The 22,231-nt window shown below is 42.2% G+C and overlaps 1 protein-coding gene across 2 annotated transcripts in view; it reads right to left on the bottom strand.

The window, feature by feature from the left end:
• The window catches only part of WDFY4 (WDFY family member 4), a 249,490-nt gene that overhangs the window by 152,630 nt on the left and 74,629 nt on the right, over nt 1-22,231 (bottom strand). The window contains exons 23-30 of one of the 2 annotated variants that reach the window (XM_056130445.1): nt 16,581-16,733; nt 14,884-14,957; nt 11,905-12,066; nt 11,237-11,328; nt 9,413-9,512; nt 5,524-5,729; nt 4,534-4,703; nt 1,651-1,776 (exon numbers count right to left, since the gene is read on the bottom strand). In XM_056130445.1, coding sequence (XP_055986420.1) covers nt 1,651-1,776; nt 4,534-4,703; nt 5,524-5,729; nt 9,413-9,512; nt 11,237-11,328; nt 11,905-12,066; nt 14,884-14,957; nt 16,581-16,733 — 1,083 coding nt within the window. Of the gene's footprint in view, nt 1-1,650; nt 1,777-4,533; nt 4,704-5,523; nt 5,730-9,408; nt 9,513-11,236; nt 11,329-11,904; nt 12,067-14,883; nt 14,958-16,580; nt 16,734-22,231 lie in introns of those variants that run through there. The other variant, XM_056130444.1, reaches the window with a different exon arrangement.

Genomic DNA, 22,231 nt, shown 5'->3' with positions numbered 1-22,231 from the left:
TGGGAGTGCCCTTCAGCACTCTGAGCATCATTTTGGGTGGTCTCCCACCAAAAAAAAAAAATTTAAACAAGACAAATATCAGAGGTAAAAATCAGACCTAAAATGCTTCAGAGAAATAATTTAAATATAAGAGTATGAATTTGAATCGTAAATCTAAAAAAGGCAGTTTTTATCTTTAACAATGTTATAACATACATAACACTATTATCAAAACCTGAAAGTCTTTAACAAAAAGAAAGCTGTGGCCTACGATTATTTATAACCACAAAGACAAAATAATTAATGAGATATTTGAAAGTAGAATAAGACAGTTTTCACAAACTTTTAAAAAAAATTTAAGACTATTTTCAATCTATTCCCAAAAATAGAATATTTGGAAATATTGGGAATATTTCCAAATGCACTTTTGTGAGGCCAATATTATCCTGATACAAAAATCAGATAAGGACATCCCACAAAAATGCCACAAACCAATATCCTTAACATAGACAGGTGGAAATTTTTTCACAAAATTCTAGCAAACCGAATTCAACAATTTGTTGAAGGAATTATACATCATGTCAAAATAGGGCCTGTTTCCAGCACACAAGGATGTTTCAGTATAAAGAATTCCATGTAATGAGCTACATCAATGGAAAGAAAAGCTCCTTGCATAGAAAAATATCCCATTCCAGGTGATAAATAAATAAATAAATATCTTATTTCACCACATAATCATCTCAGATATTATGTAAAATTTTTTGTAAATATTGGGTGCAATCATTACATGAAGCTTAATTTTTTTAAAGGCCCTCCCGTTGATCGTCGATTTGCTCGAGCGGGCCCAGTAACGTCTCCATTGGAGACTTTGTTGTTACTGTGTCTGGCATACCGAATACTCTCGGTAGCTTGCCGGGCTCTCCGAGAGGGGCGGAGGAATCGAACTTGGGTCAGCCATGTTGGCCGCTTGTAAGGCGAATGCCCTACCGCTGTGCTATCGACAGTCCGCTGCTACCAAGAGTATCCCGGTGCCCGGCAGAGCCTGGCAAGCTCCCCGTGGCGTATTCAATATGCCAAAAACAGTAACAACGAGTCTCACAATGGAGATGTTACTGGTACCCGCTAGAGCAAATTGAGGACAGTGTTACAGTGCTACAGTCTGCTGCAACTCAATCGAAGTGCGGAGTATTTTGTGAAGTCAAAGTGAGAAGGATAAACTATCATATGATTTCATTCATTTGTAGCACACAGAGAAAAAAATCAAGGAAATAAATACTATCAAATAAAGATCTTTTTCAAAAAATATGTGCCAGTATATTTGAGAGAAACAGATTGAGACAATTATATGATGAAATATATTTAAATAGATTATTCTATCAGAATAAGACTGGAGTGCTAGGATATTAAAATTATTTAGCAATTCTTCAAACACAAAAGAAAATTTAAAAGAAAACAAGAAGAAAAGTTTGCTTGGCAAGTTCATGTACACGTCACTGGGGACCAAGAAGCTGTGCTCCCCTCACGCACCTAAGCCGTCGCGGAGTCTAGTAGGTCTCTCCCAGCCAGCATTCGGAATCAGGCTGGCCCTTCACCATACTTAATATTAGAAAGCCAAGGAGACCATTCCAAACATCTACCCATCCAGAGGTCCTCACAAGGATTATGCCTCACCTGGTTCATGGTGGCTTTCAGCATTTCCAGAAGCATCAGGGCACCTTCTGTGCACAGCCCCACTCGGAGTACTTCTTCCCTGTGGTGTTGCAGCAGAAGCCACTGGAACATGGCATCCAGGCTGTCCTGAAAGAAGAGTTGGGGGCTATAAAGAAGCCTGGGGCTACAACCAGGAAATAGTTTTCTGCTCAGATATGGTATTACCCAGGGTATCCCAGGGGGGAACTGTCATAGCAGCAACCTGGGTTGGGTGGCCTCCAAGGAGGATCCCAGCCCAGCCCACTCAGTGGCTGTCAAGGGATGCACACCCCCAGGAAGATGCCTACTGGTAATTTGTGATGGGGAAACATCACAAATACTCATGGACCCAATCCACAGTAATGCATTTTCATAAAAGAGATGACAGAGGGCATATGTATTGGAAGGCTTTGAAGGGAAGCAGAAAGTAGCAGAGAGAGCATGGGGGTAGTGTCTGTCTTTGCCTCTTATTTTTTTTATGGAGTTGGGACATATCTGGCAGTGCTAGGGTATATTCTTGGCTTTACACAAGGTAGCTGGAACCAGAGGTCTTCTGGTTCCAACCACAGCCATGCTTAAGACCACTCTCCACACAAGCCCCACGCATGAATGTACCGGCTGAGAAACCCAGGTGTGCAAGACCCGGGGCGTAGATCTCCAAGCCTGCTCGGATTGGGACTGGGACCTCCTCCACTCAGACCCCCCCATCTTCCAGTATGTAGGCATTACACCCACCAACTGCCCCCGGTGACATGTAATCCCATTAATGGCCAAGACCCAGAGACTATAAAACCCTGCTCCTGGAAGATACTTATTATCTAGTTTTAAATCTGGAGAACCTGGCAGACTACCAAAAGTATCCTGCCCACATGGCAGAGTCTGGCAAACTCCCTGTGGTGTATTCTATATGCCAAAAACCAGTAATAATGATGGGTCTCATTCTCCTGACCCTGAAAGAGCCTCGAATGTGGCGCTTTTTAACTCAGGGATAGAACAAAGGAGACGTTACTGGGGCCTACTTGAGGCAGTCGACGAACAACAGGATGACAGTGATACAGTGATACAGTGATACACACAGGTATCACTTCTGATGGGCTTGGGAGATATACAGGGTGCTGGGGATCAAACCTAGTTGGCCACTTGCAAGGCAAGCACCTTACCCACTGTACTATTTCTCCAGCTCCCTGACTTTGCCTCTTTAAAAGCTGAGATTACTACGCAAGTGATTCATCCTCTTGGCAGTTCAGTTTTCTCCTCAGTGAGATGAAAATTACATTATCCACCCCATGGGACTGTTAAAGATGTCAAGTGAAGTAAAAAGTCTATTCCAGGTCCTGACTCTCAGCAGACATGTGTTTCCTACCCTATAGTCTTGGAGAATCAAAAATACAGACTGCAATGAACATAGCACAGCACATTAAGAACTGTATTTGGAAGTGAGATCTCCATGACTAGGAGAATATATAGATTTAGATCAGCAAATAAAATCATTTGCGAGAGGGGTGAAATTTTTTACCTTCTACCTGCAAAACCATATGGAGGGGCACTTCCATATCTCCATTCAACTTAACTCCATTAAAATTCAGAAATAATTCCAGAGTCTACTCTTTGTTAAGCACCAAGGAAGGTAAGCAAATGATGGAGCTTGCACCTGGGGTACTCAGTATCTATAGAGGAAAGCAACTGCATAAATGTCTCAATTACAAGGTAAAGGTATTTGAGGTCCAGAAGACAGGGTCTTTCTAATGGGGTCCAAGCAGGAAGTGATATCTGAGCTGAGTACTGAGAGAGAAATCCTACCCAGTCTGATGAGAAAGGGAGAAAGTTCCTCTATTGTGTAAACTAAAGAGTACAAAGTGATTTGCTGTTTCAAGAGCTGACTGAAGAATATAAAGCAAGAAAGTCTGGAAAGGAAGGAAGCTAGTTGGAGAGACAGGCCAAAGGCCCCATTAGAAATATGCTTAATGTCACAGGATTGGGTTCTTGATTCACTCATTGGGTGAGCACGTAAATAGATTTAAGGAGACATAAGCAATTAGTATAGAGTCCTCCCTGAAGAATTATCCAAGAAAGGACAGGGAGTGAGAAATAGGGCAAGGCCTGAAATGTTTGAGTCAAAGGATAGCGTCGGTTGTAAAGGGGATAAGTTTATCACACTAAGAAGATAGAAGCTGTGGAAAGAGATCTGAAAGAGAAAAATGAAGGGAATGAGGGGGACTGAGGGGCAACAGTCACTCAAAAAGAAACAGCGGAAACACTGCTAGCACCAATGCAAAGAAACTGATTTGTGGGTATGAGACCTATCTATGGTCAACCTTCAGGGGCTAGAGAAATAGTACAGCAGGTACAGTACTTGCCTTGTACGCGGCTGACCTAAATTTGATTCCCAGCATCCTATATGGTACCCTGAGGACTCTGAGGAGTAATTTCTGAGTGAAAGTCAGGAATAAGCCCTGATCATACCAGGTATACCCCACCAAAAAAAAATGATCAACCTTCATTCCCACTTTGAACAAAGAGGAGTCATGCTGCAAAGGAAGCCAGAGTAGGTAAGTTTACATTTAGATATAAGGTAACGGCATGCATTACTAAGGAAAATGGGCACAGTTTTTCTAAAAATTTGATTGAGGCTCTGTGAAGAGCTGTGAAGAGCTGGTGGAAGAACATGGGGCAGCAAAGAAGGAAGAGGGTCAAAACAGGAGCTGGGAGGAGTGGAAGAAAGCATGTTCCTGCTACGTGGAGCTGTGAAGCACTTAAGCAGGGAGAAATGGGCGGGAGGAGGTAAGTCTTAGGGAACAGCCTTGGTCACATGAAATCAGGAAATCAAACGTGTCCCTTCATCCTGGGAGCACTGCGTGCACCTACTTTGGGCCCATCCATCAGCTCTGTGAGTGACGTTTGTAGGAAGAAGGCAGACACGATGAGGTAGACTTCTGGAACATGAATGTGGTAGGCGAGAAAGTCATTCAAGACTTTGAACCCAGGAAGCAGGCACGGGCTCTGGTCAGGTGTGAGAGTGGAGTTCTTCAGGTTATCTATTGATGGAATAGAGGGCGTACAAAGTCTAGTTGAGAACAACAGCCATTGCTTCTGGTCAAAGTGGGGTTTGTGGACATGAGGCTAAGCCCCATCACTTCCCCAGCTCAGAAAAATTCTGGAGATAAGTATATGTCATACTTTCATGTGCACAAGAATTCACTTCCTTATTCCTCACATGCTCATTTATTTGTTCATTCAAGCAATCACTTATGCTTTTAATTGACACTCACCTAGTAGAAATATAGGTGATAGATACTTAACGTATTGTGTTCCCACAAAGTATACAGAACCCCAAGCCATTTTAGAGTGTCCCTTTATATTTCTATGCTGGGAGAGTCAAACATGAAGCCATTAATACACCAACAAGTGTATGCTTGTAGACTGCAATACATACTATAAATAAATGGTATAACAGAGTGCTTATATTCAGGCAGGACCCACCTCTCCAGCAAGAAGTTGCATTTGAAATAAGACCTAAAACGGGAAACACATCAATCAGGAGAAACAGACTGGCCTCATTGGTTGGGGGTTAAAAGGACACCACAGAGAAAGGAAAATTAGGATTGCAATGTCCAGGAATGGAAAGAAGCCCCTCATGTCTGCAGAGCAGAGAGGTCATTTGTGATCTGGGAAGGAGGAGGAATCTGCAAACCTCTCTGGTCACAGACATCCTCCTCTAGGGCAGGTCACTATTTAGGGCAGGACAACCTACTGCAGAGAGCTTTGAAGATGCATGTGGAGAGATGCTCAGCAGTTTCTCACTCACAGCTCCCGATGAGGTAGCACCCTGCCTCCTGGAAGTAGATGCACACTCACCCATCATGATGTCTATGCCTTTGGAGCTGTGTTCCACCCAGGATCCCACAGGCAGTCCATCTTTGAACCGCACACGCAGGGATGGGCTGGATAAAAAGTGCAGCAGCAGCTTCATTCCCAACACAGTGGTGCTGGAGTGCAGGTGGCCCTGCAGAAGCAGCAGGAACCAGTCAGGACCCAGATGCAGGAAGAGCTCTTCCTTTGACCTGGAGATGAGGGATGGGGGCAGATGTCAGTGAAGACAAGAAACCATCTCCTCTTGGTCTCTCAATATCTGTGTTGCAAACCATGATGCCCAAAAGTAGTGAGAGAATAAGAAGGAAGGTGACTGACACAGAGGGGGTGGGATGGGGTGGGGGTGGTGGAAGGAATACTGGGGACATTGGTGGTGGAAAATGCACACTGGTGGAGGGATAGGTGTTCGAACATTGTATGACCGAAACTCAATCATGAAAGCTTTGTAACTGTATCTCACAGTGATTCAATAATCACTTCTTAATCACTTAATCACTTAATCCCCGTTATTCATCGATTTATTCGAGCGGGTGCCAGTAACGTCTCCATTCATGCGTGCTAGCGTAGCCCAATGGTATCTGTTTGTTCTAGGAACATGCAGAGCCTCAAACCGATCATTTAGGGTCTTGACGAAGAAGTCTGACCATCTTATAGGTGGACATCCACGTGATCTTTTGATGTCCCGTGGAATCCAATCAGTAATGGCTCTAGTCCAGCGGTTGTCTGTAAACCTCATTACGTGTCCAGCCCATCTGATTTTTGATGTCTTGGCAAATGAGACAGCGTCCCTGATTCTTGAGCATTGACGAAGATCAGAACTCCGGATTCTATCTCTCATTTGAGTGAATCGAGATATTCCAAGCATAGTTCTTTCGATTCCTCTTTGAGAGACCCGAATAGCGTTCTCATCCTGTTTTCGTAGGCTCCAGGTCTCTGAGGCATATGTTAATGCAGGAAGAATAGTGGAATCAAAGAGATGTGCTCATAGCTGGAGGTTCTTTGTCCTTTTAGTTATTTCTTCAATGCTCTTGAAGGCATTCCAAGCCGCTCTCTTCCTCCTGCGCAACTCAGGTGCCAGGTCATTCATCATGTTGATTTCTCGACCTAGGTATATATAACTGTTGCATTCGGAGATGGTGGTTCCGTTGAGAGCGAATGGAGCGTCAGGAACAAGGCTGTTTCTCATAAACATTGTCTTCGTAAGATTCAGCTGTAGTCCGACCTTTCCACACTCACGGTCAAAGTCGGCCAGCATTTGTGCCGCTTGGCTGATGTTTGGTGTTATTAGAACGATGTCATCAGCAAAGCGGAGGTGGTGTAGTTGCCAACCATCTATCTTCACTCCCATGTTTTCCCATTCTAGTCGTCGCATGATGTTCTCGAGGGTGGCACTGAAGAGTTTTGGTGAAATGGTATCACCCTGCCGAACCCCTCTCTTGATATGGATGATTACTTCTTTGTAGAATGGTGAGATTCAATAAAACAAAATAAAATAAATAGATAGAGAAAAGAAAAAAAAAGAAACCATATCTTCTTGGCAAATACAGAAGGCACGGAAAATGTGGAGACTTTGACATTAATTCCTAGCTATCACTTAGTGAAGCACACAGTATTTTTTAAAAAAAAATAGGGAAATAAAATGCTGACAAGATGACTACAAAGCAGATAGACTTGTCTTTCACTGACTGAACTATAGGTTGGTCAAAACTTTTCAAAGCATTAATTGATTTTAAAACGCATGAGCCCTTGGATAGTCCTGCTCAAAAAATATTCATCTACACATGGTGTCTGAATTACCATCCATCTTGGTACATTGATGCTGTGACAAAAAAAATGGTGGTAATGTACCCACTTCTTAAAGTATATTGGTCAAAACTATCCTAAATGGCTATTCTAATCTGCATGCACCTTTTTCAGTTTAGGTAAAACAATATGTGATTAACTGTCTCTTTCAAGATTAAATTTTAAAATGATGATACTGAAGACCACAGTCTTGCCAGAGAATACTAGAGGGAGGTGGGAAACCAGTGAACTGGAATGAGCAAAAGACACAGACTCCTGAGAGTCAGGGAAAGATCTATCCATGCTGGACAGAGTCTCAAATTCAGCTGCCAGGCTTCACATGATGAGGGTATGAGCACTAGAAGTCAACAAACCGTCTTCCTTTTCAGTCCTGTCTCCAGTGTTGGCTAACCAACGGCTCCAGAGCAGCTCTTGGTGAGCTCAAGTTTCTTTTCTCTGTGTTAATGAGGAGGGTGGTGGTGATGATGGCAGCGATGGCAATAGCAGCTTGTTTGCAGAGGGTTTCCACTCTTTTGGGCACTATGCTCACGCTGTCCATGAAAAGTCTCTTTCTATCTGTTACAGGTTCTACTCTTTATCATCTGATAAAGGAATTTCAGAGCCATAGAGAACTTAAGTTGACTCTCCACAGTACTTGGGAGCAGAGATGGAATTTTAACCCAGGAGGTCTAGAAGTCAACACCCAGAGTTTGATCTAGTTCGACTAGATCTCCGAGACATCTTCAAGTTCTATCATGTTTTGATATCAGAGACAACAAAGTAATGATCACAGAATGGAGAAAGGACTGGTGGTTTGGGGAGGGAGGAGGAGAGACCTCCGAAGAAGTGCTCAAGTGGCCCTCGGGTCATTTCCTGATTACATTTGACCAACCAGACCTAATGGGTCAATGTGATATGATACTACTCAAGCCCCTGCATGCTACTTGACCCCACAGTGTCAGAGAAGAACCAGGCTCACACCTGGAGGTGCTCAGGAACTTCATGGCTATTCTCAGAGATGCCATGCAGTATAGAGGCTCTAACTGGGACTGTGCACACATTAGCCACTGTACAATATGCCAGACTCCAGCCAGTAAATTGTAACAGTATTTGCAATATTGCTTTATTGAGAAGGGGAAATTCCCCATTCTCACTATTTCCTTCCCTAAATACACTCACTCACTAAAATGCCAACTCAGCAAGAAAAAGCATTTAGGTGTTCTTGCTTAGCGCTGTACTCTCAGAAGTAGAAATTTCCTTGGGCACATCACGGTCACAGTCCTCCCGTTGTTCATCGATTTGCTCAAGCGGGCCCAGTAACATCTCCATCGTGAGACTTGTTGTTACTGTGTTTGGCATATTGAATACGTCACAGGTAGCTTGTCAGGCTTTGTTGTGCAGGCGAGGCACTCTTAGTAGCTTTCGGGCTCTCCAAGAGGAGTGGAGGAATCGAACTCGGCTCAGCCAGCCCGGCTGCACATGAGGGAAGCGCCCTACCACTGTGCTATCATTCCAGCCCTTGGGCACACAGTAGATGCTTAACAAGTTGTTACTCAGCAAGTGACTTTAGGGTTACAGGTAAAGCAAGGAGCCAGTGGGAGTCAATGGAATTTTACATAACACATTGTTTTTAAAAATTAATTGAAGGCAGATACTTCTTTCTCCAACTTGGAAAAAAGAACTAAATAACTAACAGTAAATAGCAGGAGAATTTGGCAAGCCTTTTCCTTGATAGATGTTTTTTAGCCCAGCCATTTCTCCATTCTGGTATGTTCCAAGTATAGGACATCAAAATCAGTAATGTCACAAGTGCCAGAACAATAACAATTACATGATAGCATTGGCAACAAAAGTAGTTTATTGTCATTATACAAAACCAGCTCCTAGTTACACGCACCCATTTAGCTTTGCACCAGAATATCTTAGGGCAAGGTCTGCTTTATTGGGTGGAGAAAACACAATTTTCCTTCTGACTAGTGCAGGAAACACAGTGCAGAAAACTAACTCAGAGATACTAAACTTTTCATTAAGAAAGGTTTTAATACCGCACCCTGTATGAGTGTGCCAAATCGCTCTTCCTGGAGCTACTTACTCAGAGGACAAATGAAGTTGGGAGGAAGATATTACACTGAGCATCATCTCCAGCAACTGGTTTCGGAGCCAGATTGTCTTTCCAGATGTTTGACTTCCAGCTACACAAAAAGCAAATTCAGTTTTGAGTGAAAACGGATGTAAAGAGACATAATATTTGCTGCAGCAAGCAATCATTTTCACCAAATGCTGCATTCACCCAGGAACTGGGGTATATATGGGACCCAAAAAATTGGCATTCAATTCTAGACTTCAAATGATGCTTAAAAAGAATTTCAGGAAATATTCCTAAAGTTCCCCTTAACTAGAAATGTTTTCAATGCTCCCCATTTTACCCCAGATCTTGAAAATGATAAGATCCTATTTATCTCCAGCAGAAAAATATTTTGAAGTGATCATAGGAGGCAGCATTTCTTGAGTACATTTGAGTATTATGCAAGACATTGAGAGCAAATGTTGAGGAGTGGAAGACTCCATCTCTCTTCTGCTTTCAATTTACTTTCATGAAGCTGCCAGCATGTCCGCATTGCATTAAACCAGAGCATGAGTCATGGCAAGGGGTTCATAAATCCAGGAAAAGAAACTTTATTTCTTAAGTATTAAGGTATCCCTAAAGGAATGCTATTTCTGTCTTAATATAGATAAAAAATTACAGAATGGAGTCCTTTGAAAAAGCAAGGCTGTCTATGTCAGTTTCCTGTTTGGCTCTTAAACCAGTTTTTCATTAAAGTGGTTGGTCATTCTACAACCAATTCAGAACCCAGAGGACTGATTAAAGAAACTGGAGAAGTAGAGTCAGACCTTTCTCTACTTGAATTGCTAGGATCTGAATCTTTCTGCACCTCAGTTTCCATATCTGCAAAATGAAACTGAAATTTCAGGATTGGTCTAAGGAAAAGGGAAAATGTATCTGCTTAAGTAATTCTGTCCAAGATAATCTTTTACAATAAAAATAATGCTTTATAGCTGTTGTATTCAACTCAGTTAACCATTAGTCTCATGTGGTTGTTGAGCATTTGAATGTAGCAAATATAACTAATTCATTGTATTTTATATTGAATTTGATTGTAATCAATTTAAATGTACCGTTAAGTGGCTACTTGGGGCTAGAGGCTCTCCCTCTTGGACAAGACAGATTTGGAGGGCCCAGGAAAATTTTTTAAAAATGGTTCTAGTCACAAGTACTCTGAGAGAGGAATCTATAGTACGATATAGCAACTGAACAATGCAGAGCACACTTCCTTGTGTAGTTTGGGAGAGACTCCAAGAAACAAATCACACACCTAGACTTTAGCTCTGGAGAATCTGGAAACACAGAGGATATCATTTGACTTGGTTTGGTAAGATAAGGTACAATTAGTCAAATGAAGGGTGTCTAGGAGGTGTGATGGGGCAGAGGGAGCATTCCTACAGGGAAAATAACATGTATGGATCATGACTGGGTAGCAGATCATTACACATTGGACACCAAATGATTCAGTGCTAAATTTGGGGTGTACTTGGGGAGCGTGAGTAGGGGAGATTCACCCAGAAGGGTGAGCAGGAGCTAGAGAATGAAAGGACTTGAATCAACCCAGAGGCCTTGGAAGCTGTCTTAGGTTGTGAAGGAAGGATCTACAATAAGACTTTATTTGTCGCTTCAAAAGACCTATCACCTCATATGCTTCATTTGGGATCAACTGCTTTGCTGTGACTGCTTTTCCCTTTATTTGCCAGCCCCCACCCCACAATTCACTCTGCAAAAATGACCCCACAACACTGCCTCTCAGGGGTGCCATAAGGGTCATCCTGCTGTCATCAGACTGGCATCTGAGAAAGATCTCACCAGGCACGGAGGGGTCCACGGCTCCATCCACGCAGATCTGCCTCTCATTCACGGATGAAGGCTTCAGGGTGTACATAACAAATAGTCCAATTCTTAACACATACACGGAGAGAAGTATATGCTCAATTTCCACTCAACCTGTGTCTACAGAACACATCTGAAGATTTCTATACAGATACACCCAAATGTAGCTTCAATGGAGGGCATGAGAAGATTTGCACTATTGTACAATCAAGGCAATATTTCCAGAGACCATTCAGATCTATCAGGATTCATAAGAGCCACTCTGGCTCTGTTCTGTCACATACTGAGAAAAGATAGCAATGATAATGAAATGGCTACGTGGTATGCCAGCTGGGACTGACATCTGGAAAATTTGAACAAGATAGACATTGGGTCTTCAGCTGGTGAGGATGGCTGGGTTCACAGACATTCTTTAATTCTTGGTTCAAGAGAGTGCCAAACACCAGGGAACACAGTCTTCTGGGGAGTAGAGTAACCCTCCTCTCAACTCTTGGCCCTAAACAGAACCTCCTTGGGGGATTCCAAGGAAATGGTCTGTCTCTGCATTAAAGGATTGAGTGCCTGCATGAAAGAGTTGGGGACAGTTTTCCCTTGCAAAGTAATCCTATAGTCCTACTCTTGTCCACAAAAGCTTAATACATTACCTGAGAAAGTCCTGGATGCTGAAATGACCTCTCAGCTGGCAGCCTAGGATGGCTATAATGGTGGGGATCTTGGAAGGGGTGAGGCCTGGCTCATTGAAGAGAAAGATGAGCTTGGGTATGAGCTGTACCTGATGCGCAACTTCAGCATTCCGAGGTCCTTCCCTGGTGAGCCCAAGAGAGAGACAATAAAAGCTTTTACTGGAATGAACCAAATTTGCTGTGTTTCTGCTAAAAAGGTTTCCCAGGCTGGGCTTGCTCCATGGTCCTCAACTGCGAAGATCTCTTGGCAACTCATCAAAATGCTGTCAGACGCTCATTGAATATGTGTCTACCAAGTGCCAGAGTCACAAGGGATGAGCTTCCCGTGCCCTTCCACCCTCCAACCCCCGGAAACCGCCTTCAAAGACAGCCCCAATTATTGACTTTTAAATTTGAAGCCTCAGGGAAAAGTAATGCTGGTCTCAGAAAAACTCAGAATCAAAAGAGCAGACTAGTGTGTAACCACGGAGCACTTCCCAACAGCCGGGAGCGCTGCCCTCGGTGAGCCTGTCTGGGTGTGCGCTCTTCCTGCCTGCCCCAAACCACAAAGTGGATGAGCACGCCGGCCGCCGAGAGTCAAAGGGGAAAAAGACAGAATTCAGGCATCCACAACCCACCCCCTCCTTAAGACAATCACAAATCCGATTTCCAGTAAAGTCTACTCCCCCAAAAGAGCACAGCTCCCAGGGTACCCAGATCGTCTCTTAGAAAACAACAGGTACATAAAGAAAGTGGACTGCAGGGAAGAAAAAAAAAGTTAAAGGAGAATGGACTGGGGTGAGTTGTTCCATACTTACTTTCACCTTCATAATATACAAAAGAGCAAGAACCTGCCTAGTTCTTGCTTGTGTGACTTGTATTCATCAGCTCAATAGGGAAAATGCTTGTGTAGGCTTTTGCTGTCTCTTTATACCCTTCCTTCCTTCCTTCCTTCCTTCCTTCCTTCCTTCCTTCCTTCCTTCCTCCCTCCCTCCCTCCCTCCCTCCCTCCTGCCTTCCCTCCCTCCTTCCTTCCCTCCTTCCTTCCCTCCCTCTCTCCCTCCCTCCTTACTCTCTTGCTCCCTCCCCTCCCCTCACTCACTCACTCCCTTTGTCTTTCCCTCCTTCCTTGTGGGGTACTCAGATGTACTCTAAACAAGCTTATTTCCTTTCTCTATAGAACCATGCCCTGTTCTCTAAACTTGCAGCACTAGGAGCTGCCTGTGAGTGACTGAATGAAGAGATTAGAACACATTCAAGACCCCAAAGGTGCCAGTGATGGCTAGGACCCATGAGGAGACAGGTGGGTGGATATGTTGGCTTCCCTACCTCGCTTCACCTTATTTTGATCACAGCCTCTTGCTTTCTTTGGAAATTAATTATTAACTCTTTCTATTTTCCCTCAGCCCACCCTAGAAAGGACTTGATGCTCTGGACCACCCAAGATGGTGCCAGCGACTCTTGCCCCATCCCAGGTTTACAGGGTGAAATGAAGCCTCTCAGGATTTTGAGGAGTGGGAAACACTTGCTGAAGAGTCACCCAGCAGCAGTCACTCTGCTGCCACAATCGACCAAAATAAGTCAGTGCAGAAGAAAGTAAAGATTGTGGTAAATCCCAATTAAAATTCTGTGAGCCCCACCCAGCCATGTTGAAGATTTGCCCTATTCACCTGTATGATCCATCAAAGTTCCCTCCTCCCCTTACTTCTCCTTCTCTCTTTCCCTCCTATTTTTTTCTTCTTAAATTGTTTTGAGTTACATTTCTGCTGCTTGCAACCAAAAGAATGCTAATTTAGAAAGTGACTTGGAGAATTTAGTGGGGTAGTGGTGGTGGAGTGTTTAGTTGTCAATGGGACACGAAGATGTGTTTTTCCATGTTGGCTACACTTACCAAGCCCCTGAGAAACTAATAGAAAAACTTGCCAGAATTAAAGAAACTTCTTCCAAGACCCAAACCATCAGAAGATATAGGTCCTTCCCTGGAAAAGACTTTTCTATAGACCCATCCAAACTCATATGCTGAAACCTAATTTTTAATGTTTTACTTAACATTTTACATTTTACATTTATATTTACATTTACAATGTTTAACATGTCACATTAATGAAGTGAATGAGCTGTGGAGGATGAAGGCTTTGGGTGATGCTGAAGTCATGAGGGGAGAACCCTCAAGAATGTAATTAGGGGGTGAGAAAATGACACCAGGACCAGGGGTACATGGCTTTAATGCATAGGCCCTGAGTTTGGTCCCCAGCAATATATAAACCTCAAACACTGCTGGGTGTAGCATTGGTGGTCCTTGAGCACCTTGAGCACCTAAGCATTGAACTATTTGATTGGCTGGCCAAGTATCACCTGAAATGAATTCAGGGCCTCCTGAGCACATCTTTGCCACTGCCCCCCTGCCCCCCGTCCACCACACAGTAAGAATGGGCCAAAGAGATAACACAGTAAGTAAGTAATACACTTGCCTTGCATGCAGCTTACCCTAATCCCTACCAGAAGTGATCCCTGAGCACAGAGCCAGGATTAAGTCCTGAGCACAGCTATATGTGGCCCTCAAACAAAAAAAACAAACAAAAAAGAATAACATCCTCATGGAAAAAGCCTCAGAGACCTCCCTCAGTCTTTCCACTATGGGAAGTTAGAGTGAAAAGTCAACAATCCCTCAACCAGAAAACAGGTTCTCATCAGACTCTGAAATAACTAGTCTGGAGGTTAGAGTTGTAGCTTCCAAAACCATGAGAAATAAATTTCCATTGTTTATGAGCCCCCAAGTCTATGATATTTTTGCTAGAGCAGATGAATAGTTTGAGACAGAAATGCTTCTTCCTAAGAAGACAGTGCTCTGGGAGGTGGAAGAAGCTTTGCTGCTAAACCTTGTTTCATCCTGCCCACTTACTCCTCATCTTGGTGTGAAGCCTTTAGTTCTAAGCTCTCTGGCCACTAGAGCTCAGCATACCTTGGTGATCGAAGGATTTCCGCAAGATGAGAAAAGAGGGAGAGTTCAAGGTTGTCCACAGTGTTCATCCAGAGCTAAAAGACAGAACAAACACATCATGAAATCAAAGAAGCATATGAAGAAGGTTTACCAGGCAGTGTGAGTAGATAGGGTGCTGGACATAATGTCCCTTGGCCTAAAATCATTAATATTTACAGGCTTAAGGATCCACTCAGCAATCCTGAACAAGACATAGACGAGCCTTCCCAGAGGAAAGGTTCAACCCACATTCTGTTCATCCCCATCTCTGCCGCCTAATTTATCCCCAGGTAGCACTTTTTATGTTGGGGGTGGGGTGGGGGTTGTTATTGTTTCTACTGTTCAATCTCCTTTTCAGGTTTGTAAATAATCTCTTTTTTTTTAAAGCAAAGATCAGTTCAATATAGCAGGGTGAACGCATGTAGGGATTAATGAGACCATAATCTCTGTAAATTCTGGTGTATCTATAGGGCTTTGTTCACCTGAATATACTCATTGACAGAGAATCAATATCTAAATCTTGTAAATTCGGTATGACTGCATTTTTAAACAGGGAACCATGCTAATTCAGGACTTTTGGGGTCCAACCCCATTATTCAGCCTGGGTATCCCTACAAACTCCACAACTGTTGGATGGAATGGCATACTTTGCTTCTAGAGAGGTAAATCCTTTAGCTACTTGGTGGCCGTTGGGTTACAGTGCCCTTGCCGACCTGAGCAACTTCATGAGTGTTCTTAAAGTGAACACAGTGCTTCAGACCTCTTGGTTTGATGATTTTTAGAGTGGGTTGGGTTATATGAGTCATTTTGAGACCACTAAATTCCCTTACAGAAAGGTCTAACCCATACTCCTGTCTTAAAAACTTTCCTCTTCTCTAAGAACTAGTCCCATGTAGTTGATTTTCCACTGGTATTTTAACCATCCATTTTCCATCACTTCCGCTTCATCATCTTACAGTCAAGCTCATATGTACTATTTCAACAATTTTTCTATAAGTTATATTTTCCTCCTAGTTATTCAAAATCTCTGTGTTTCTATTTTCAATCTCCCCTCTTACTCCTCCCCACATTCTCACACCACTGTTCACATTTAAGTAGGTCTGCTGAAAAGCTCCAATTGACCTCTGAATTCAACTATCTTTTCCCTTATTTTACTTGATCTAAGAAGTTATCGGGGGGGGGGGGGAAATCAATTCTCTCATCTTCTCTCATCCTAATCTTTAAATTTTCTTATACCTAATTTTATTTTGCTTTATTTTATTTCCGCAGGGTTTTTTTTTTTAAAAAAAATTAGTTGTTTCTTTTCTTAAGTTCAGGTCTAAAAACACCAGCTCAGCTAAGGGAATAACTTATTCAGGAAAAAAGTGGGGTAATGTTTACAATATTAGGTGATCGCCTACATTTTACACAGCATACCAGAGCTCTGTAAGTCATGAAGCTTGCCTGAGGCAATTCATTGAGGTAGCATTTCATTATAAACCAGTACCTCTGAGCTCCAGAATCTTTGTGGCTTTCTCTCTGACTATCATCATAATTGTGATAAAAAGCTGACCTGTTGGGTTTAGAGGAAGCTCCAGAATTGAACATCACAAACATGAATGCATTCGCACGTGTGTGAGCACACAAGCATACACACACATACATACACACTTAGGGCTGATGACAAGTTCCCATTTTACCTCAAAATTGCAGAGTATATGCCGAAAGACCCCAACATTGGTGATAGCAGATGACCCAAAACCCAACTCAGCAGTGCCAGCAATGGAGAGAATAAGCTGGAAGATGCGATAATTCAGGAGAAAAGTTTTCTTCCTCAGGAGAAAGGCCATTATCTGAAAGGTTAAAACACACAAAAGTTTACTTGTGAATGAACTGTTAGGACTATTTTCCTTTACCTGTTTGCTCATATCAGCACCTTTTGTCAGCCCCATTTGAAAACTCTGCTCTTAGCTGCTGCCTCCTTCACTTCCTTCACTTTTCCTCACTTCTGAAGAAAAGGGAAAAATCAACTTCTCTGGCTGTTTCCTACCACTGTCCATATTTCTGCACTTGTATACGCTGACCTTACTGGAGGCCCTACTCCCTCCTGACTCTCTTTCTTGTGTTTGCAAAACGCCACACTCTCTGGGTTTCTCCTATGCTTCAGAGCACTCTTTGTCTTTTTTCTTTGTTGGAACTGACATTCATAGCATCCCATAAATGTTGTTGCTTCATGGGGAAGCCTCAGTTTCAAGGGGAAGCCACAGCTCCTCAGGCAAGCCACAGTCCATGTGCCAACCTACACACAGATTCATTTAAGACTTCGCCCACAATATGCTTTTCTGTTGTGTCAGGCTCTGGGAAGCTAAAACATGCCCAGTAACAATCTAAGGATGAAGGCCCTGTGATCCCTGTAGCCCACACCCATCCCAGAGACCAGGGAGATGAATCCCACTTAATTTCAGATATCTGTTGGCCCTGGTCACACACACACAAAAAGGCTACTAGGTCATTTGTTAAGACTGTGGTCTCATCATCTCTTCTGGATTCCTCAGCCCAACTCATCACAGTTCACTTCTCTCCATGGGCCTCAGTTCACTCTTCTCCCTGTCTGCCCAGACACATACTTTCAACAGTCCTTGGTAATCTTGCTTATTGTTGTGGACTGAAAATATCTCTCCAAAGTTCATATGTTGAAATGGTATCTATCAGTGGGATAATATTTGGAGATGGGGTATAACTGAGATTAGATAGTTATGAGGTGAACTCTTCATGAATAGATTCTAAGAGTCACAAAAATGCTTGCTTCCACTTTCTATTGGCTATCATCTTGGGATGCAACTGGGAGTCCAGAAAAGGCACCTCACCAAATTTGGCTTTCTAGCATCTACTGTGAGAAATGTTTTTGCTATTCATAAGCTATCCCATCTATGATATTATTATGCTACCCCACTGGAGTTTTCTAAGATAATCAAATACTCTAAATCTTTTCGTACCACTCTAGTGATTCTTTTGACACATTTGAAAACTGACAGCTCCTCTCTTCCTGCCAGGAGTAATGGGTATGACTGAAAATTGCTTGAAGAAATTTGCACACTCAGGCTGACTGAGTTCACTTCACATTAACAGTATCCAAAGACTAATTGTACAATATATTCTTGCAGTTTGGTGGAGGGTTTTGTTGTTGTTGTTTTCTTTGTCTTGTTTTATTAGTAAGATCATTTTCTTCATCCTAAATATGAGGATTTCATCTTCTCTCTCTCCCAATCTGTTTCCCCTTCTTCCATCTGACTTTGTATTCTGCTGAGAAGATAAAACCCATCGAACATGAAAAATCTCACTTTCCCTCCACTAGATCCACAGATTGTGTTCCTTGTCATGTGTTCCCTGTTACTTCATAGGGAGCATACATCCTTCTTGGCTTCTGGATCTCATCCTTCACCTTTTCAAGGCCATGGCTTTTAGGGATAGCTCCTCCCTTCCACTTTCACTTTTATTCAACTCTCTCTCTCTCTCTCACACACACACACACACACACTCCCCCCCACACACACATACACACACACCTCCCTCTCCCACTAACAAATCCGCACTGATTACTTCTCATATTTAAAATAACCCTCTGCTGACTCTAATCTTTCTAGTACAGACCCCCCTCCTATTTGTAAACCAATTTCTAGAATACATTATCAGCACAGCACCCTCTGGCTCCAAAACTTCACTTCTGGCTCCCTCCAAACCCTCTGACTAATGCCTCCACTTTCCCCCTTACTTCAGAAAGGTCACTAGTGGCTCCCAGATGCCATTATTCAAAGGGGATATCTCTGTTGTTAGTTTGGTTAATTATTTATTAGCATTCTATTTGTCTGACCAAACTCACCTTCTCAAAACACTCTCTTTTTTCAGTTTCCTTAAGCTTGATTTTCTATTTCTTCATCTCAATCTCCACTGCTGGGTCTTAATCCTATTTCCAACTTCTATGTGATTGATTCACACACACACACACACACACACACACCCATACACACACATGCACGTACATGCACACTGCCAATTCTCTTCTGTTCTCTCCCTGTTACTTCTCTTAGGCTATTTCATCTTTGCCTATGGGTTTAACATTTTGAGCAAAACTCCCATATTTATATTTTTATCCCTACTCACCTCTCTAAGCTCCAGTCATCCATACCAGCTGATGTTTTGCCTACGATGCCTGCCAGATATTCATACTTTATAGGTCTCAAATATCTATCTGCCTTCCTTTCTGTAGCAATAGGCACACAGCACACAGCTATGACTGTTTTTCTTTGCTATGTTTCCAGGTTACTCACACAGATCCCAAGACTCCCCAGATCAGGAATATGTTCTCAGATCACGTTGGATTCTATTTCAGTCCACTATTCAAATTTCACCTCTTTACCTCTTCTTTCACATGGTGTCAAAGGGCATTCTAGAGCATCAATCATTTCATGTTCTTGCCAGCCTCCTTTATGATTGTTAATAACCTCTGAGATAAAACCCATGGTGTGGAAGAGTCCTAGTCCTTCCCTCCCTTTTTATCCAGGATTGCTGTTCACTGACCACAACTTTCCTTTCCTCCCTGCATTATGGAGGAACCCATCCTGGATCCCTCCAATGTTTGTATTGTTACTCTGGAACTATCCTCCTTTTTTAAAACCAGGTTATAAAAATGTATCTTACAAACCTTGATTATATGCAACCTAGTCTGAGGAAAGAATAATAAATATTTGTGATAGAAATAACAGAAAGGTTTATGCTGTCATCATGCTTCATATCTAACAAAAAATCAGCAAAAAAAAACATAAAGGAAGAATCTAAAAATGATTTCATTTAATCCATAGCAAGACACATAATTAAATATTCTTTATGTATTCATTAATTCATTTCATTAATCCTTACCAAGCACCTACTATCTGTCAGACACAGTAATGAATAAGAGACCCAGAGTATATGTTGGAGGCAAAAAATAAACACAAGAATAACCACAAGTAAGTACACATGCTGACTGGGAGTGATGATTATAAACAAAATTTGATAAAGGCATCTAGAAGGTATTGGGTGGGGTGAAGTTTCTATTTTATAAATAGTATTCAGGAAAAGCAGATAATTTAAAAAAAATCTGGCTTCTCTCATTTCTCACTTCCTCTAACAATTACCCAGGCTTCCTCTCTTATATTCTCTAAATACACAAATATTTGAAATATTTCTTTTTTAAGCCATAAGAAAAATTTTTATTTCCTTCTCCCTTCATGTACAAAGGAACAATTAATCTTAGGATCTGATCAGTTCTTTACTCAGATAAAGCATTGAGAAGTCATCATGATCTTATTCTGTCTGCCCATTAGACTGTGTTATCACAAAATGTTTTGTATCTCCAAAATTTAATCGTTGAAACCAAACTCCCTAGGTAAAGTATTAAGAGGTGAGGCCTTTGGAAGGTTATAGATGTGACAATGGAGACTTCATGGGTAGGATTGGTGCCTTTATAAAAGAGACCCCAGAAAGCAGCCTTATCTCCTCTGCCACTGTGCAATCTTGGCATTTTCAGCCTCCAAAACTACTAGAAACAAATGTGAAGATCTATTCATCTATGTCATTTTTATGACAGACTGTGACAGGCAGCACATTCCTGGGAGGAAGAGACTAAACCCACTTTGTCCATCCCCTAATGCCTACCACAATGTCTAACCCTGACAAGGTAGTATGAAATGAGTAACAAGATTTCTTCCATTGGTTTCTTCTCAGGTCTGTCATCTCCTCCTTTCAAACTCAGTCTTCCCGGTCTTCTGGACTTCTAATTACTTTTGTTTTTAATGAAGTTCTTTGCTTCTCCTTCTTACATATGATAACAGCCACCTTTGCAGTTCTATAGCACATTATCTCCCTCAAGGCATTAATCCATGAGCCAAATAGTCATTGGATCTTCAATGTCCTGCACTCAGCAATGGTTCTGCATTGGGCAATGAAGAAACAACAGTGCACCCAGGAAGTCCCAAACTCCCCAAGGACTTTAGACTTTCTGGGAAGATTACTACAGAATCACTTAGTGACAGACTGGTGGTTTCAGAAAAGAATCTCAGGCAGAAAGAGAGAGAGAGAGAGAGAGAGAGAGAGAGAGAGAGAGAGAGAGAGAGAGAGAGAGGGAGAGAGAAGGAACATGTCTGCCATAAAAGCAGGCTGAGAATACGGGTAATGGGAGGGAAACTGGGATCATTGGTGATGAGAAATAGACACTGGTTGAGGGATGGTTGTTGGATCATTGTATGACTTAAACCTTATCATGAACAGTTTTATAACTGTATATATCTCACAGTGACTCAATAATTAATTAATTAATTAGATTAGATTAGACAAAGAAAAGAAAGGAAAAATATCAAACACTTACTGCATTCAATTTGTACGGAAATTATTTTGGTATTTGTCCTACTTTATCCTACTAGATATACCCATGAGAGCAGAAACTGCTTTGTGTCTTTTTGTGCTTACAATAATGATTAAAATCCCTAGCCATAGCAGATATCCAGCTATGTGCTGAATTAGAACAAATTCCACTACTATTGACTTTAGCAATTTACTCAAAGGAAACTTTTATAGTGCTTCAGCTCTTGAATTTTAATATAAGTCCAGGCACAACCATTCACTTATTCCAAAAAGATTTCCTGAGTGTGTATTTGGCCTCAGTGACACTACGGCTATAAGAAGTGCTGAGACTTACAGCTAAGTACCATCAAGGAAAGGTTTGCAGAGAGGTAACCAATGCCTCAAGAGAGAGCAGTAAGAAGTGGGCCTTACACATACCGTGGGTGGTCAGAAAGTAGCCAAATGCTTGGCACAGAGGCCAAAGAGATACAGTTTTTGTCATTTTGCTTGATCGGAGAAGATAAGGGCTGTAACTGGGTGAGGAAGGAAGGTAGTACCCCACACAGAGGGTAGACAAAGTCACATGTTGTATTAGCAACCTGTGACCTTGAAGGACTGGGGAGAGTAGGACTGTAGGTTGAGAAATGTTGTTAGGTGGGATTACAGGACAGTTTGGTGGCCAGTCTTGGAAAAACCCTATAAAAGTCAGACTTCAAGTTATTGTTTTAGATTTGCATAAGAGATAGGCAGCCTTGTATCTATAATGTAGAACTATGATAAACATATTAGACTTACAGGAAAGGCAGAAGGCCATTGTCCAATTGAGGCTGCAGCCCAAGTACTATGGGGACCCTGAATTATTACAGATGTCTTTTTTCTCAAACCCTGATTCATTGGCCAGACACAGGAGGACGCTTTCTTAGGACCCTCTGGTCACTGCCACACCCCTTGCACCAGTGGGGATCATACAGTC

Source organism: Sorex fumeus, unplaced genomic scaffold (genome assembly GCF_029834395.1).
Source record: "Sorex fumeus unplaced genomic scaffold, SorFum_2.1 ptg000078l, whole genome shotgun sequence".
Lineage (NCBI taxonomy): Eukaryota > Metazoa > Chordata > Mammalia > Eulipotyphla > Soricidae > Sorex > Sorex fumeus.
Note: the sequence above shows the minus strand (reverse complement) of the source record. Positions and strands in the feature narration are given on the sequence as shown.